General features: G+C 43.8%; 1 protein-coding gene across 3 annotated transcripts in view; it reads right to left on the bottom strand.

Moving 5' to 3' along the window:
• Positions 1-19,720, bottom strand: part of nr2c2 (nuclear receptor subfamily 2, group C, member 2) — a 258,076-nt gene that overhangs the window by 206,033 nt on the left and 32,323 nt on the right. The window contains exon 1 of one of the 3 annotated variants that reach the window (XM_078543882.1): positions 15,945-16,079. The exons of 1 other annotated variant lie outside the window; for it this stretch is intronic. In XM_078543882.1, coding sequence (XP_078400008.1) covers positions 15,945-15,947 — 3 coding nt within the window. In that variant the 5' untranslated portion in view covers positions 15,948-16,079. Of the gene's footprint in view, positions 1-12,688; positions 12,870-15,944; positions 16,080-19,720 lie in introns of those variants that run through there. One more of the 3 variants, XM_078543881.1, reaches the window with a different exon arrangement.

The raw sequence follows: 19,720 nt of genomic DNA, 5'->3' as shown, positions 1-19,720 counted from the left end.
CCTCTGGGTAAAAAGGTTTTTCCTCACATCCCCCCTAAACCTCCTGCCCCTCACCTTGAACTTGTGTCCCCTCGTTGACTGACCCTTCAACTAAGGGGAACAGCTGCTCCCTATCCACCATGTCAATGCCCCTCATAATCTTGTACACCTCGATCAGGTCGCCCCTCAGTCTTCTCTGCTCCAACGAAAACAACCCAAGTCTATCCAACCTCTCTTCATAACTTAAATGTTTCACCCCAGGCAACATCCTGGTGAATCTCCTCTGCACCCCCTCCAGTGCAATCACATCCTTCCTATAATGTGGCGACCAGAACTGCACACAGTACTCCAGCTGTGGCCTCACTAAGGTTCTATACAACCCCAACATGATCTCCCTACTTTTGTAATCTATGCCTCGATTGATAAAGGCAAGTGTCCCATATGCCTTTTTCACTGCCCCACTAACATGCCCCTTCCCCTTCAGAGATCTATTGACACACACGCCAAGATCCCTTTGTTGCTCGGAACTTCCTAGTGTTGAATACTTCCTTGTCAAATTACTCCTTCAAAAGTGTATCACCTCACTTTTCAGGGTTATATTCCATCTGCCACTTATCTGCCCATTTGACCATCTTGTCTATATCTTCCTGTAGCCCAAGACACTCAACCTCACTGTTAACCACCTGGCCAATCTTTGTGTCATCCGCAAACTTACTAATCCTACCCCCCAACATAGTCATCTATGTCGTTTATATAAATGACAAATAATAGGGGACCCAGCACAGATCTCTGTGGTACGCCACTGGACACTGACTTCCAGTCACTAAAGCAGCCTTCTGTCATCACCCTCTGTCTCCTACAACTAAGCCAATTTTGAATCCACCTTATCAAATTACCCTGTATCCCATGTGCATTTGCCTTCTTTATAAGTCTCCCATGTGGGACCTTGTCAAAGGCTTTGCTGAAATCCATATAAACTACATCAATTGCACTACCCTCATCTACACACCTGGTCACCTCCTCAAAAAATTCCATCAAATTTGTTAGGCATGACCTCCCTCTGATAAAGCTATGCTGACTATCCCTGATCAAATCTTGCCTCTCCAAGTGGCATAGGTAGAACTAAGAAAGAGGTTCTGCAAAGGTGTGTGAGCAGCTAGTGACTACATTAAAAAGCAGAATCACAAAGGTAACAATCTCTGGATTATTTTCTGAGCCACGAGCAAATTTACATAGGGTAAATAAGATCAGAGTGAATTGCATGGCTCAAGGATTGATGTGGGAGGAAGCACTGAAGCAGTCCCTAGTCCAAATGCAGCAAGAACTGGATAGTAACCAGACTTGGGCTGACAAATGGCAAGTAACATTCACACCACACAAGTGCCAATCAATGACCGTCTCCAACAAGGAGGAATCTAACCATCACCCCTTGACATTCAATAGCATTACCATCACTGAATCCCCCCACTATCAACATCCTGGGGGTTACCATTGACTAGAAACTGAACTAGTCATAAAAATGGTGTGGCTACAAGAACAGGTCAGATGCTAGGAATTGTGTGATGAGTAACTCACCTTCTGACTCCCCAAAGCCTGTCCTCAATCTACAAGGCACAAGTCAGGAGTGTATTGGAATACTCCCCACTTGCCTGGATGAGTGCAGCTCCCACAACATTCAAGAAGCTTGACACCATCCAGGACAAAGCAGCCCGCTTGGCTGGCACACCATCCACAAACATTACTGTTCTTAGAATTTAGCATTTATAGTAGAAATCTAGCCCTAGGGAACGTATAGTTAATAAGGAGTCAATAAGCAGTTATTAGATTTAAATTAATCTATTAAATAGTTCTAGAAATGGCAGTTGCTGGGGTGAAGTGCTTCACCTGTGGGATGTGGGAAATCTGTGACGCTTCAAGTGTCCCGGATAACGACATCTACAGGAAGTGTACCCAATTGCAACTCCTCACAGACCGCATGGATTGGTTAGAGCAGCAGTTGGATGCACTCAGGAGCATTTAGGTGGCGGAAAGTGTCATTAACAGGAGTTTTGCAGACGTGGTCACACCCAAGGTACAGACAGATAGATGGGTGACCGCTAGAATGAGCAGGCAGTCAGTGCAGAAATCCCCTGTGGCTATCCCCTTCTCTAACAGGTATACCGTTTTGGATACTGTTGTGGGGGATGGCCTATTAGGGGAAAACAACAGCTGTAGCCAGAGCAGCAGCACCAAGGCTGGCTCTGTTGGTCAGCAGGGAGGGAGTCAAAGCACAGAAGAGCAATCGTCATAGAGGACTCTATAGTCAGGGGCTCAGATAGGCACTTCTGTGGTCGTGAAAGAGACACCAGGATGGTATGTTGCCTCCCTAGTGCCAGGGTCCAGGATGTCGCTGATCAGGTATGGGACATTCTGAAGGGGATGGGAGAACAGCCAGAGGTTGTGGTACACAATGGTACTAACGACATAGGCAGGAAGAGTGACGAGGTCCTGCAGTGAGAGTTCAGGGAGTTAGGCAGAAAGTTAAAAAACAGGACCTCTAGGGTTGTAATCTCAGGATTACTCCCTGTGCCACGTGCCAGTGAGGCTAGAAATAGGAAGATAGTGCAGCTAAACACGTGGCTGAACAGTTGGAGTAGGAGGGAGGGTTTCCGATATCTGGATCATTAGGATCTCTTCAGGGGCAGGTGGGACCTGTACAAGGACGGGTTGCATCTAAACTGGAGGGGCACCAATATCCTGGCTGCGAGGTTTGCTAGTGTCACTCGGGAGGGTTTAAACTAGTATGGCAGGGGGGTGGGAACCAGAGCAATAGGTCAGCAGGTGAAATAAATGACTGGGAACTAGTGACTATGACCAGTAGGACTAAGAGGAAGAGCAGGCAGGGAGAAATTACTGAACACAGTGGGACTGGGGGTCTGAAATGCATTTGTTGGGGGTTTACTATAGGCCTCCCAATTGCCGGCGGGAGATTGAGGAACAGTTAAGTAGGCAGATTTTGGAAAGATGTAAAAGCAATAGGGTTGTTGTGGTGGGTGATTTTAACTTTCCCTATATTGACTGGGAATCACTTAGTGCTAGGGGTTTGGATGGTGCAGAATTTATAAGGTGCATCCAGGAGGGCTTCCTGAGACAATATGTAGATAGTCCAACTAGGGAAGGGGCAATACTGGACCTGGTATTAGGGAATGAACCCGGCCAGGTGGTCGAAGTTTCAGTAGGGGAGCATTTCGGGAAAAGTGGCCATAATTCAGTAAGTTTCAAGGCACTGGTGGATAAGGATAACAGGAGTCCTCAGATTATGGTGCTTAATTGGGGGAAAGCTAATTATAACAATATTAGGCAGGAACTGAGGAATCCAGACTGGAAGCGGATGTTTGAGGGCAAATCAACAACTGATATGTGGGGGGCTTTCAAATGTCAGTTGATAAGAATTCAGGACCGGCATGTTCCTGCTGGGATGAAGGATAAGTATGGCAAGTTTCAGGAACCTTGGATAACAAAGGATATTGTGAGATAAGTCAAAAAGTAAAGGGAAGCATTGGTAAGGGCTAGAAGGCTGGGAACAGATGAAGCCCGTGGAGAATATAAAGAAAGTAGGAAAAAACTTAAGCAAGGAGTCAGGAGGGCTAAAAGGGGTCATGAAAAGTCATTGGCAACCAGGATTAAGGAAAAACCCAAGAGCTTTTATACATATGTAAAAAGCAAGAGGGTAGCCAGGGAAAGGGTAGGCCCACTCAGGGACAGAGGTGAGAATCTGTGTGTGGAGCCAGAAGAAATGGGAGAGATACTAAATGAGTACTTCTCATCAGTATTCACCAAAGAGAAGGACTTAGCGGTCGATTTGTCTAGGGAAGTGTGTGTAGATAGCCTGGATCATGTTGAGATCAAAAATGAGGTGTTAGGCGTCTTGAAGAATATTAAGGTGGATAAGTCCCCAGGGTCAGATGGGATCAACCCCAGAGTACTGAGGGAGGCAAGGGAAGAGATTGCTCGGGCCTTGACAGAAATCTTTGTATCCTCACTGGCTACGGGTGAGGTCCCAGGAGACTGAAGAATGGCTAATGTTGTTCCATTGTTTAAGAACGGTAGCAGGGATAATCCAGGAAATTACAGGCCAGTGAGCCTTACATCAGTGGTAGGGAAATTATTGGAGAAGATTCTTCGTGACAGGATTTACTACCATTTGGAAGCAAATGGGCGTATTAGTGAGAGGCAGCGTGGTTTTGTGAAGGGGAGGTCGTGTCTCACTAACTTGATCGAGTTTTTCGAGGAAGTGACAAAGTTGATCGACGATGGAAGGGCAGTGGATGTTATCTATATGGATTTCAGTAAGGCCTTTGACAAGGTCCCTCATGGCAGATTGGTACAGAAGGTAAAGTCGCACAGGATCAGAGGTGAGCTGGCGAGATGGATATAGAATTGGCTTGGTCATAGAAGACAGAGGGTAGCAGTGGAAGGGTGCTTTTCTGAATGGAGAGCTGTGACTAGTGGTGTTCCGCAGGGATCAGTAATGGGACCTTTGCTGTTTGTAGTATGCATAAATGATTTGGAGGAAAATGTAACTGGGCTAATTAGTAAGTTTGCAGATGACACTAAGGTTGGAGGAGTTGCAGATAGTGAAGAGGATTGTCAAAGAATACAACAGGATATAGATCGGTTGGAGACTCGGGCGGAGAAATGGCAGATGGAGTTTAATCCGGACAAATGCGAGGTAATGCATTTTGGAAGGTCTAATACGGGTAGGAATTATACAGTAAATGGCAGAACACTTCAGTGCATCGACAGGCAGAGGGATCTGGGTGTACAGGTCCACAGGTCACTGAAAGTGGCAACGCAGGTGGATAAGGTAGTCAGGAAGGCATATGGCATGCTTGTCTTCATCGGCAGGGGTATTGAGTATAAAAGCTGGGAAGTCATGCTGCAGCTGTATAGAACCTTGGTTCGGCCACACTTGGAATATTGCATGCAATTCTGGTCGCCACATTATCAGAAGAATATGGAGGCATTGGAAAGGGTGCAGAGGACGTTTACCAGGATGCTGCCTGGTAATTAGCCATGAGGAGAGGTTGGAGAAACTCGGATTGTTCTCACTAGAGCGATGGAGATTGAGGGGTGACTTGATAGAAGTTTACAAAATTATGAGTGGCATGGACAAAGTGGATAGTCAGAAGCTTTTTCTCAGGGTGGAAGAGTCAATTACCAGGGGGCATAGATTTAAGGTGAGAGGAGAAAACTTTAGAGGAGATGTGTGGGGCAAGTTTTTTTATACAGAAGGTAGTGAGTGTCTGGAATTCACTGCCAGAGGAGGTGGTGGAAGCAGGTATGATAGTGGTGTTTAAGAGGCAGCTTGACAAATACATGAATAGGATGGGAATAGAGGGATACGGACCCCGGAAATGCAAAATGTTTTAGTTTGATGGGCAATATGATCAGCGTGGGCTTGGAGGGCCGAAGGGCCTATTCCTGTGCTGTACTTTTCGTTGTTCTTTATTCTATTCAGTCCCTCCACCATGTCACACAAGTGCCAGGCAATGACAATCTCCAACAAGAGAGAATCTAACCATCGCCCCTTGACGTTCAATGGCATTACCATCACAGAATCCACGACTATCAACATCCTGGGGGTTACCATTGACTGAACTGGACTAGCCATATAAATACCGTGGCTACAAGAGCAGGTCAGAGGCTAGGAATCCTACAACGAGTAGCTCACCTCCTGACTCCCCAAAGCCTGCCCACATTCTACAAGGCATAAGTCAGGATTGTGATGGAATACTCCCCACTTGCCTGGACGAGTACAGCTCCAACAACACTCAAGAAGTTTGACACCATCCAGGACAAAGCAGCCCGCTTGATTGGCACCCATGCACAAACATTCACGCTCTCCACCACCGACGGACAATGGCAGCAGTGTGTACCATCTACAAGATGCACTGCAGAAACTCACCAATACCCCTTAGACAGCACCTTCCAAACCCACGACCGCTACCATCTAGAAGGACAAGGACAACAGATAGATGGGAACACCGCCACCTGGAAGTTCCCCTCCCAGCCACTCACCACCCTGACTTGGAAATAATCTCCGTCCCTTCACTCTCGCTGGGTCAAAATCCTGGAACTCCCTCTCTAACAGCACTGTGGGTGTACCTACACCACATGGACTGCAGCAGTTCAAAAAGGCAGCTCACCATCAGCTTCTCAAGGGTAATTAGGGATGGGCAATAAATGCTGGGCTACCCAGCAATTCCCACTTCCCATGAATGAGTAAAAAAAATGTGTTTTGATTCATAGGGCACTAGCACCATTACTGGGGAAAGAGGGAGCTGGATCATTGGGACAGCTTTCACTTGAACTTCTCCAAGACCAGTGTCCTGGAAAATCGTTTAACTAGAACTTTACGAGAGGGCTTTAAAGTAATTTGTAGGGTGGCAGGGTTCACATGAGGGGGTTTTAGAAAGTTAATGAAGAAGGACAAGGCAATAGTGAGGGTAGCGATATGAGTAATAATAACCAGAATGAGCCAGGAAGGGACAGAGCATGCAAACATAAGTGCACCACCAAATAGGGTCAGAGTGAGGAAAAGTTATAAAAAGACAGAATCTGAATACACAGCATTTGCAAGAGAATGGGTGAATAGAAATTGAAATAATTGGGTACGATGTGATTGCCATTACAGAGACATGGTTGAAAAGTGACTGAGGCTGGGAACTTAATATTCAAGGGTAATTGACATTTCAGAAAGATAGGAAGAAGGGAAAAGGAATTTGGGTAGCTCTGTTAATTTTTAAAAATTCATTCATGGGATGTGGGCTCTGCTGGCTGGGCCAGCATTTATTGCCCATCCCTAGTTGCCCATGAGAAGGTGGTGGTGAGCTGCCTTCTTGAACCACTGCAATCTATGTGGTGTAAGTACACGCACAGTGCTGTTAGGAAGGGAGTTCCAGGATATTGACCCAATGACAGTGAAGTAACGGTGATATATTTCCAAGTCAGGGTGGTGTGTAACTTGGAGGGGAACTTCAAAGTGGTGGTGTTCCCATCTATCTGCTGCCCTTGTCCTTCCAGATGGTAGTGGGTCGTGGGTTTGGAAGGTGCTGTTGAAGGAGCCTTGGTGAATTCCTGTAGTGCATGTTGTAGATGGTACACACTGCTGCTACTGTGGGTCGGTGGTGGAGGGAGTGAATGCTTGTGGATGCGGTGCCAATCAAGCAGGCTGCTTTGTCCTGAACGGTGTCAAACTTCTTGAGTGCACTCCTCCAGGCAAGTGGGGAGTATTCTATCACGGTCCTGACGTGTGCCTTGTAGATAGTGAACAGGCTTTGGGAGTCAGGAGGTAAGTTACTCGGCACACGATTCCTGGCCTCTGGCCTGCTCTTGTAGCCACAGTTTTTATATGGCTAGTCCAGTTCAGTTTCTGGTCAATTGTAACCCCCAGGATGTTGATAGTGGGGGATTCAGTGATGGTAATGCCACAGAACATTAGGAAAGGTAGGGAAGGAAAAAAAGGAGCTGGGGTGCCAGTACTAATTAAGAAAGATACTGTAGTGTTGGAAAAAATGGATGTCCATGAGGAGGCGAGGGCAGAATCATTTGGTTGCAATTGAGAAGCAAGGAAGGTATGATCATGCTACTGGGTTATTGAAATAGTGAGAGAGAGATAGAGGAGCAAATCTGCAGGGAAATCACAAAGGAATGCAATAGCTATGATATTAAGTGACATTAATTACCCAAATATCAATTAGGAACTTTCAAGTAAAGGCAAACCAGGGGGAGGAACTTCCTTCACTAGTATGTTCTCTGCCAACAAAGAAAGAGGCATTGCTGCTTCTGGTGCCAGGGAATGAGGGGAGCCAAGTGATCCAACTTTGATAAGGGTGATCATTACATCATAAAGGTTTAGATTAGTACTGGAGAAAAGCAAGAACCAAATCTAACTTCAAAATTGGAGAGGGCTAATTTCAGTAGGATGAGAGGGGATCTAGCCAAGGCGAAATGAATCTAAAGACTGACAGAAAAATTCATAACTGAACAATATGTGATGTTTAAAGGAGGAGATCTTCCAGGTACATCCCAACAAGTGCGAAAGATAAAGCGATCAAAGTCAGGACTCCTTGCATGACAAAGGAGATAGAGAATATGATGAAACCAAAAAAAAGGGGGTGTATGATGGACGTCAGGTAAATTCTTCCAGCAAGAACTCGGATAATACGATAAACTTGGATGGAAGGTGAAGAGGAAAATAAGTCTGGCTAAGAGAGAATATGAGAACAGAATGGCAGTTAATATTAAAGGAAACCCATAAATCTTCTACCAGCATGCAAACAGTGAGTGGGCAGTAAGAGGAGGTTGGGTCCCATTCAGGACAAAGAGGGCGATAAATGCTTAGCAGCGTAGGCTAAATCTAGAATACTTATTTAGTACTTAGTATCGGTCTTTACTAACAAAGAGGATGCTGACAAAATATCGGTAGAAGCGGAGATGGTAGAGGTAATGAATGGAGTAGAAATTGATAGGCAGGATGTACTGAAAAGGCTGGCTCTGCTTAGAATGCATATGCCACTGGATCTGGATGGCTTGCATCCCAGGTTGCTAAACCAAGTGAGGGCATATATAATGAAAGGGCTCGTCATAATCTTCCTTGGATACATGGGAGGCGCCAGAGGATTGCAGAGTCGCAAACATAGCACCCTTATTCAAGAAAGGGTGTAAGGACATTACCGTTAACTACAGGCTGGACAGTTTAACATCAGTGGTAAGTAAGGTTTTAGAAACAATAATCATGAAAATAATCAACAGATATTTGGGGAGGTTTGAGTTAATTAAGGAGAGCCAGCACGGATTTGTAAAAGGCAAATCATGCTTGACTAATCTAATTGAATTTTTTGATGAAATTACAGAGCAGGTTAATGAAGGGAATGTAGTTGATGTTGTCTATATGGATCTTAAGAAAAATTTTGACAAAAGTACCATGTAAAGGGCTAATTAACATAATTGAGGCTCATGGTTTAGGGAGATCAGTGTCATCTTCGATAAAAAATTGGCTTAGGGGCAGAAAACAGTGAGTCACGGTAACTGGTTATTTTTCAGACTGGAGAGTGGTAGACAGTAATGTTCCCCAAGGGTCAGTGCTAGGATCACTGCATCCTTTATATATATTAAATGACTTAAACTTTGGAACACAGAGTGAGATTTCAAAATTTACCAATGTTACCAAGCTTGGAGGCAAGATAAAATAGTGAGGGTGATACTAATTGGCTAGCAGAATGGGCAGACATGTGGCAGATGAAATTTAATACAGAGAAGTGTGAAGTGTTGCATTTTGGCAAAAAGGGAGGGAGAGCAATATAGGCTTAATAGTACATTTCTAAAGAGTTTGCAGGACAGAGAGACCTCAGGGTTGATGTGCATAGATCTCTGAAGGTGGCAGGACATACTGGGATTGTAATTAGCAGAGCATACGAGCTTCAGAGAGGCATCACGTAAACAAGCTGGGATGTTATGCTGAACTTTCATAAAACTCTGATTAGGCCACAACTAGAGTATTGAGTCATGTTCCGGTCAACACGCTTCATGAAAGGTGTAAAGACCTTTAGAGATTTACCAGGGATGGGGGATTCAAGCTACAAGGTTAGGTTGGAGAAACTGGGATTGCTGTCCTTGGAGCAAAGGAGACCAAGTGGAGATTTGATAGAGGTGTGCAAGACTATGACAGGTTTAGATAAAGAAAACAAAGGAAAATTGATTTACATTAGCTAATGGTACAAGGATGAGGGAACATAGATTTAAGGCTTTCGGCAACAGACACAAGAGGGGATGTGGGAAAGGACATTTTTTTTTTTAAACACAGTTAGTGGTAATGCCCTGGACCTCAATGTCTGTAAAGGTGGTGAAAGCGAATGCAAGAAATGATTTCAAAAGGAAACTGCATGGGCATTTGAAGGGAATAAACTTAGGGGGCTACGGGGATAGAGTGGGAGAATAGGAGAATACAGAAAGAGCCTCATGGACTCAACGGGCCAAATGGTCTCCTTTTGTATTTCAACAACTCTATGACTCTAAAGAGGAAAGTTGCCTAGGTATGTCTTGTCCAAAAAAAGCAGAATGAATCCAATCTAGCCACAATTAGTCAGTCTACTGTCAATCTTCAGCAAAGTGATGGAATGGGTCAAACCGTGCAATTCACCAATATTCTGGTAAGCTTAATGGACCTCTGAGCTCCTGACCTCATTACAGCCTTGGCACACACAGACAAAAAAGCTGAATTCCAGAGGTGAGGCGACTCGACCCTTTACATGAAGGCAGCATTTGACCAAAAGGTACATCAAGCAGCCCCAGTAAAACTGAAGTCAAAGGGGATCAGAGAGCGAACTCTCCACTGATTGGAGTCATACTGAGTCCTTAGGGGGAAGATGGTTGTGATTGTTGGAGGCCAATCAACTCAGTCCCAGGACATTGCTACCAGAGTTCCTCAGGGTAGTATCCTGGGTCCAACCATCTTCAGCTTCTTCCTTTTATTAAATATCAGAGGTGGGGAAGTTCACTGATGATTGCACAATATTCAGCATCATTTGCAACTTCTCAGACTATGAAGCAGTCCATGCTGCATGCAGAAAGACCTGGACAACCTTTAAGCTCAAGTTGATAAGTAGTAAATAACATTTGCGCTGGCCAGGTGCCAACCAATGACCATCCCCAACAAGCAAAGTCCAACAACCTCACCTTGATATTCAACAGCATTACCATCGCCGAATCCTCCATCATCAATATCCTGGGCTACCATTAACCAGAAACTGAACTGGACCAGCCATATTAATATTTGCGGCTACAAAAGCAGGTTAGAGGTTGGATATTCTGCTGCGAATAACTCACCTCCTGACTCCCCAGATCTTCCACCATCTACAATAAGCAAGTCAGGAGTGTGATGGAATACTCCCCACTTGCTTGATGAATGCAGCTCCAACAACACTCAAGTAGCTTGACACCATCCAGGACAAAGCAGCCCACTTGATCAACACCCTACCCACCACCTTCAATATCCACTCCCTCCACCAGCAGTGCATAGTGACTGCTGTGCGTACGATCTACAAGATGCACTGCAGCAACTCACCAAGGCTCCTTCAACAGCATCTTTGAAAACTGTGACCTTTGCTGCCTAGAAGGACAAGGGCTGCAGATACAAGGGAACACCACCACCTGAATGTTCCCCTCCAAGTCGCACAATATTCTAACTTGGAAATAAATTGCCCTTCCTTCATTGTCTCTGTGGCAAAACCCTTCCTAAAAGCACTGTGTGTGTACCTACATCAGATGGACTGCAGCAGTTCAGGAAGGCAGTTCATCGCCACGTTCTCAAGGGACAATTAAGGATGGGCAATAAATGGTGGCATTGAGAGTGATGCCTGCATCCCATGAACAATTTTTTTTTAAAAATCACACAGGTGATACTGCATGAGCAGAAGCTCCACAATACTCAGGTGATACAGCACCACCAGGTCTTCAGTTGTTTGGAGAAAATTTCACACAAAACATCTGCAGCATTCATCAGTAGAGTTCCATGCACTAAATGCACCATGTGATGCTGGTGAAGGTGCGGTCTATTCTGGTAGTGTGTTTTACTCATCAATCGTATTGCTGGAGATGCTAGAGACAAGTAAGAAACTGTTCCATAAACAAATTCAGAATTAGTACGTTTAAATTTGCATTTAACCGTGCATTGTGTTAAACATAACATCCAGATACTCAAAATAAAAACAGGGTGGTTAAATAACATTCCCACAGCTGAGCAGTTGGGATGCCATAATATTAGTGTCTATGTTTCTGGGTTCCAGCTGGAAACAAGTGCAGACACCAGGGGGAGGGCAGGACCGGACTAGGCTGTGAATCTCCCATGGTCAAACAGAGTGCCACAAATCACCATGTGGACTCACACATAAAGAATGGTCAGTTGGGTGAACTGTTGGAGAGTGACTGGCTCAGCGTAACTGTATTCACTAAGTCAGGAGAGGAGGGAGAGGTGAGAAAACTGGAATAAAATGGAATCCGGGAAAAACTTCAAATTGTTTTAAATTCCCACTGAAATGCTGAAAGTTTTTTTAAAACTGTTATTTAGGTTGATGAAAAGCTACAATAAGACAATTTACTACAATATATTGTTCAATCAGTTGACTGCTGCAGTAAGATGGAGCATCCTGCTACAGTAACACCTCATGTAATTTCAGCTGTCAGGCACCTCTGAAATTAGTTACAAAACAAAAACAGAATTACCTGGAAAAACTCAGCAAGTCTGGCAGCATCGGCGGAGAAGAAATCAGTCAACGTTTCGAGCCTTCATGGCCCTTCGGCAGTTCTGCCGAAGGGCCATGAAGGCTCGAAACGTTGACTGATTTCTTCTCCGCCGATGCTGCCAGACTTGCTGAGTTTTTCCAGGTAATTCTGTTTTTGTTTTGTTTTGGATTTCCAGCATCCGCAGTAGCTTTTAGCTTTTTGTTTTTATCTGAAATTAGTTGACAGGATACTCTACAGCAATAAAAACATTTTTATATTTTCTGTAAGGTACATGGACACACATTGGCACACAGTAAATATTGTAGCCTGTGACCTTTACCCACATCTGTCTCACTGTTTGCTTCACGGCCTGCATGTTCTGACAGCCACCTTTATATCTGTGTTACTAGAAGCTTCCTATTGATACTATACAGAGGTTACTCACAGTATCAAATCCTTCTTGCAACTTTCGCATTTATCCTGCAGCTGCTTCCTGACGATGATATCAAAATCTGTTTGCTGATCAGTGATCTAAGCATTTAAAAACCTTCTTCTGACTCTTCAGATGTATAAATTCACTAAACAGGCAGGAATGTCAAATATGCCCTCAGTGACCCTGCTCCTGTGAAGGTCAAGTACACTCACACATGGTTACCAAGGTAGCAAAATTGACAATTCCTGCTGTTTTGCCAGCTGCTGAAGCAATTTACCTATTTACTGGATTCATTCCACTTGAGACCATTGCAGGGATCACATTGCTACCTTTTGGAAGTGTGTCGAGCAGAAAAGGAGTTTGATTGCAGACCAAACTTGCTCTAATGACGTCAATTTGCTATTTATCTTAATACAAATGCATTATTATCCAAAGATCCTTGTACACCACAGCAGAAGTCCCCATGAGAAAAAAATGCTCTTTTAAAAACACTTGGCCTCTGAATGAAATACATGCTGATTTGAGGTACAGCAATAGGATGTAAGAATCGCATACATAATTAGAAAACAATAACAGCAGAAAAAAATACCTAATTAACATTAAGATGAAAACAGAATCCATATACACTGGGATAAATGGTCAGAAGAGATTGATCATCTTAATAGGGGCATTCTATAGACCATCGCATAGTAAAATGGTGGGAGTACAGATGTAACGAATGTGACAAGATGCGAGTCCTAACTTGGGAATTTGTTGCAGGCAAGAATCCCTCTGGTAAATTTTTCTCAAACTATAATCTAGATTAGCAGTCAGACTCTGATTTAGAACTTTAAAATTGCATGTTAGTTAAGGAGCCTAACAAAATCTGCCCGGCAATGGCAGTTATCTGTCATTCAACTGAAAGTGAATTGGTGTTAATCATTGTAGCAGGAAGCTAGCTTAGCAGTTGCTGCTTGGGTGTGAGTCGTCAGCAATCTTAAAAGTACAAAGCAGATTTCTCTGCCACAGAGTACAGTGAGGTCTGAGTGGGACAAGGTACGATAACTGAGTTGGGAATTTGATGCAGGTAGGAATTCAGGAAGGGGGTCCTGCTTTTTATATATTTGTTTCAGCCTCCAGAAACTGGTGAGTGTTTAAGGCTTTAATTAAGTGAGCAGGGAGGTGATTGGTGAGTTTTTAAGATGTTATTCCCCTAAATTCAGGCAGTATCTTAAACCGGTATTGGGGAGGTGTAAGTATTGCAACAAATTTATAACTGAACTGTTTGAACTACTTGGTACAACTATAGACAACAGTTGAGTGCTATTTCCAAACTTGAAACCTAATTAGTTAAATTAAACACAGAAGAGATGACAGGGCAAGTGATGTGTTGCAGCTGTAGCACGTGAGGCCTAGTGGGCACCAGTGTGATCCACAGCCAACACATCTGCAGCTCAAGGAATCTCGGCTCAAAGTTGATGAGCTGGAGTCCAAGTTTGAAACACTTCAATGCATCAGGGAGGGGTAAAGTTACCTGGGCACTTTGTTCCAGGAGGCAGTGACACCCCTTGGGCTGAGTACTTCAGATTGGGTCTGTGGTCAGGGACAGGGTGTGACTCAGAGAGGCAGGAATGGGGGTGCAGAAGATAGCAATGGAGGATCTTCAGCCCTTGAAATAGTCCAACAGGTTTGAGGATTTTGCAACTCATGTGGACGAGAGTAGGTGCTACAGGGAGGAAACTGACAACAGCACCGTGGTGCAGGTAGCCATTCAAGTGGGGAGTAAACAGGAATGTAGCTGTAATAAGGGGATGGTATAGTTGGCTGCAGAGAACAATATCTATTCTGATAACTATGCAAGTTCCGAAAGCTGTGTTGCCTGCTCGGTGCCAGGGTTAAGGACATTTCTTCAGGGCTGGAAAGGAACTTGGAATGGGAGGGAAGTTGTTGTGGTACATGTATGTAGGAATAAGAAAAAGGTGTTGGTTAAAGAGTCTGAACAGCTAGGACTAAATTAAAAAGCAATAATAATCCATAATAAAGTAATAATCCATGGATTACTACCTAAGCCACAAGCAAATTGGCATAGGCTAAATAAGATAAGACAGTTGAATGTGTGGCTAAAAGACTGATGTGGGAGAAATGGGTTTTCATTCCTGGGGCACTGGCACCAGTACTGGGGAAAGAGAGAGCTGTACCTCTGATACGGCCTTCACCTGAACTGCCCTAGGACCAGTGCACTGGCAAATCATATGTCTAAGGCTGTTGAGAGGGCCTTAAACTATATTGTGGGTCGGGTTGGGTTGGGTTGGTGGGGGTGGGGGAGGGGGCGGGGGGGCGCGGGGTTGGGGATGGAAGCAGGGTTCACCTGCAGGGAGATTTGGAAAGTTAAAGAGAAAGGTCAAGGCAATAGTGCAGGGTAGCGACATGGATAATGTTAACCAGAGAGTGTGACTGGAAGGGACAGAGCATACAAACATAAGAATGCGCCAGCAAACAGGGTCAGAATAGGAAGAAATGGTAAAAAATAGAGATAGAATTAAAGGCTCGTTATCTGAAAAATTTATAACAAGGTGGAAGCATTGATAGCACAAATAGAAATCTATGAGTATGATATGGTAGCCAATACAGGGAAGTTGCTGCAACATAACCAAGACTGGGACATGAATACACAATGGTATCTGACATTTTGGAAGGACAGGAGGAAAAGAAAAGGAGGTGGGTAGCTCTGTTAATCAAGGATGAGATCAATACAGTAGTGAAAAATGATCTTGGTTCAGAGAATCAAAATATAGAATCAGTTCAGGTGAAGATGAGAAATAGTAAAGGAAAGAAGTCATTGATAAGAGTAGCTTATAGACCCCATGACAGTAGCTACATTGTAGGACAGAATATAAATAAAGAAACAAGCAGGTCGGAGGCTAGGAATCCTGCGACAAGTAACTTACCTCCTGACTCCCCAAAGCCTGTCTGCCATCTAAAAGGCATAAGTCAGGAGTGTGTGTCCCCACTTCCCTGGATGAGTGCAGCTCCCACAACATTCAAGAAGCTTGACACTGTCCAGGACAAAGCAGCCCACTTGATTGGCACCACATCCACAAACATCCACTCCCACCACCACCGACACACAGAAGCAGCAGTGTGTACCATCTGCAAGATGCACTGCAGGAATTCACCAAGGCTCCTTCAACAGCACCTTCCAAACCCATGACCACTATGATCTAGAAGGACAAGGGCAACAGATAGGTGGGAACACCACCACCTGAAAGTTTCCCTCCAAGTCACTCACCATCCTGACTTGGAAATATATTACCGCTCCTTCACTGTCGCTGGGTCAAAATCCTGGAACTCCTTTCCTAACAGCAGTACGTGTGTACCTACACCACATGGACTGCAGTGGTTCAAGAAGGCAGCTCACCACCACCTTCTCGAGGGCACGAGGGATGGGCAATAAATGTTGGCCCAGCCAGCGAAGCCCACATCCTGTGAATGAATATTAAAAAAAAAATAAAATAATGGAGGCTTGTAAGAAAGATACTGCAATAATCATAGAGATTTTAATCTTCATAGATTGGATGGATAAAATTGGCAAAAGTAACCTGGAGGATGAGTTAATAGAGTATATTTGGGACAGTTTCTTAGAACAATAAGTTCTGGAACCAACCAGGAAACAGGCTATGGTAATGTGTAATAAGACAAGATTAATTAACAAAGAATCCTCATAGTAAAGAATCCACTAGGTAAGAGTGATCGTAATTTGATGGAATTTCACATTCAGTTTGAGAGAGAAAAATTTGGGTCTGAAACTAATGTCTTAAACTTAAATGAAGGCAACTACAAAGGTATAAGACAGAGTTGGCTCAGGTGGAATGGGAAAATAGGTTAAAAGGTAAGGACAGTAGAAAAGCACTGGAAGACATTGAAGGAGATATTTTATAACTCTCAACAAAATATGTTGTTACACTGAGAAAGAACGACGCGGCGAGAAGGATGCATCATCCATGGCAAACTAAAGAAGTTAAGGGTGGTATCAAATTGAAAGAAAAGATGTGCAATACTGCAGGCTTAGTGGTAGCCCAGAAGAATGGGAAAATTGTAGAAATCAGCAAAGGATAAAAAAAACAAGGGAGAAATTGGATTATGAGGGAAAACTAGTAAGAAATATAAAAACAGGCAGTAAAAGCTTCTACAAGTATATAAAAAGGAAGAGAGCAGCTAAAGTAAACATTGGTCCCTTGGAAGATGAAACTGGGGAATTAATGATTGGAAACAAGGAAATGGCAGACACTTTAAACATGTATTTTGTATCTGTCCTCATTGTAGAAGACACAGAAAGCATCCCAAGCAAAATTAAGAAGCTGAAGGAAGAGCGGAACTTAAAACAATCACAATCACTAGAGAAAGAATACTGGAAAAACTAATGAGACTAAAGGCTGACAAGTCCCCTGGACCTGATTGCTTGCGTCCTATGATCTGAAAATAAGTGGCTACAGAGATAATTGTTGTAATTTTGATATTAGCCGTAATCTTCCAAAATTCCTGAAAGGTCCCAGCAGACAGGAAAACCGCAAATGTAAACCACGATTCAAGAAAGGAAAGAGGCAGAAAGCAGGAAACTATACGTCAGTTAGTCTAACATCTGTCATTGGGAAATTGCTACAATCCATTATGAAGGAGGTAGTAGCAGAACATTTAGAAAATCATAATACAATCAGACAGTCAACATGATTTTATGAAGAGTCTGCTTAAGGACACAAATAGGAAGAATAGAAAAGCAGAATATTATTTAATAGAGAGAGACTGCAAAATGCTGTGGTAGAGGGATCTGGATGATCTTGCATATGAATCACAAGAAGTTGACATGCAGGTACAGCAAGTGATTAGGAAGGCAAATGGAATATCGCCCTTTATTGCAAGGGGGATGGAGTATAAAAATAGGGAAGTCTTGTTACACGTGTACAGGGCACTGGAGAGACTGCACCTGGAGTACTGTCTACAGTTTTAGTTTCCTTATTTAAAGAGGGATATACCGGCATTGGAAGCATATCAGAGAATGTTCACTTAGGCTGATTCCTGGGATGAAAGGAATTATGAGGAAAGGTTAAGCAAGTTGGACTTATACTCACTGAAGTTTAGAAGAGTGATAGGTGATCTTATTGAAACATATAAAGATTCTGAGGGGGTTTAACAGGGTAATTGCTCTGAGGATGTTTCCTCTCATGGAGGAATTTAGAACTAGGGGGCACAGTTTCAAAGTAAGGGGTCTCCCATTTAAGATGGAGATGAGAAGAAATTTCTTCTCTCAGAGGATCGTTAATCTTTGGGATTCTCTTCCACAGAGAGCAGTGGATCATTCAATATATTCACAGCTAAGTTAGACTGATTTTTGATCAACAAGGGAGACAAGGGTTATGGGGTAGAGGCAGTCGCTAAGCCCACAATCAGATCTTATTGAATGTCACAGCAGACTCGATGGGCCAAGTGGACTACTCTTGCTCCTTATTCTTATGATCTACTAAAATAGGAAGTGGAGGAAAAAATGTAAGTAAATCTATGAAATGAGGAAAAGACAGAATAATAATCATGGAAGATTATAACTACCCCTAAGTAAACTGGTGCAAAGAGGCAGGTAAATGGGGAAAAGGAAGTGGATTTTTACAATGAGGGCCGGACCCTTTTCTTAGCCACTAAGTAAGAAGCCCAACAAGAGAAGCATCATTGAAGGAAGATGCTGTGGTTGGAAACCAACCAATTCAGTCCGAGGACATTGCTGCAGGAGTTCCTCAGGGTCGTGTTCTAGGCCAAATTATCATTAGCTGCTTCATTACTTATCCTTCCTTCCATCATAAGGTCAGAAGTGGGGATGTTTGCTGATGATTGCACAGTGTTCAGTACCATTCAGGACTCCTCAGATACTGAAGTCATCCATGTCCATATGTAGCAAGACCTGAACATTAGTCTTGGGCTGATAAATGGCAAGTAATATTCACATCACACAAGTGCCAGACAATGACCATATCCAACAAGAATCTAACCATCTTCCCTTGACATTCGATGGCATTACCATCACTGAATCCCCCATTATCAACAACCTGGAGGTCACCATTGACTAGAAGCTTAACTGGACCACCCATTTAAATACTGTGGCTACAAGAGCAGAACAGAGACTGAGAACTCTGCGGCAAGTAATTCACCTCCTGATTTCCCTACTTGCCAGGATGAATGCAGCTCCAACATTCAAGAAGCTTGACAACATCCAGGACAAAGCAACCTGCTTAATTGGCACCCAATTCGCCACATTAACCATTCATTTCCTCCTCCACCTACGACAAACAGTGGCTGCAGTATGCATGATCTACAAGATCACAGGAGCTACTTGCAAAAGTTCCTTTGACAATTCCTTCCAAACCCTCGACATTAACCAGCTAGAAGAACAAGAGAAGTTGGTGCATGGAAACACCACCACCTGCAAGTTTTTATCCAAGTCACACATCATCCCAACTTAGGAATATATCACCATTCCTTCACTGTCACTGAGAAAATCCCAAATTCTCTCCCTACCAGCACTGTAGGAGTACTTAAACCACAAGGACTAATGCAGTTCAAGAAGGCGATTCATTACCAACTTTGTAACTTCTTCAAAAAATGACAATTAGATTTTGGAACCAACCATTTCATGAAGCCATGTTGGGCATCCTTAACTCCTCTTTATTCAAAGTTTCATATATTACATCAGGATTCAAAATACATGGGGGCAGCGAGCAAATTTGCCCTCACAAGGCTCCAAAACCCCCAGGAGAGCTCAATTGCGGGGGAGGCTACTGAGAGGAAAGTTGTCCCCATACCTAGAAATGACAGAATTGGCGAGAAGCTGCTCTTCCAATCACAGGTTGTTTCTTTCCCATGCTTGCTGCTGCTAGGCTTACTAGTAAGCCTGTCAACAGCGAAGATGGGAGAGAAACAGCATGTGACTGGAGAAGCAGTGTGCAGTGGGGAAGCGAGTGGCAGCACATCAGCTTGAGCACCTGAGCAGCGACGGTGAGAGAGGCTGTGGAGTGATGCGGG

The sequence above is a fragment of the Cetorhinus maximus genome, chromosome 6 (assembly GCF_964194155.1).
Source record: "Cetorhinus maximus chromosome 6, sCetMax3.hap1.1, whole genome shotgun sequence".
In the NCBI taxonomy this organism is placed as follows: Eukaryota; Metazoa; Chordata; class Chondrichthyes; order Lamniformes; family Cetorhinidae; genus Cetorhinus; species Cetorhinus maximus.
This window is presented reverse-complemented; position numbering and strand designations above follow the sequence as displayed.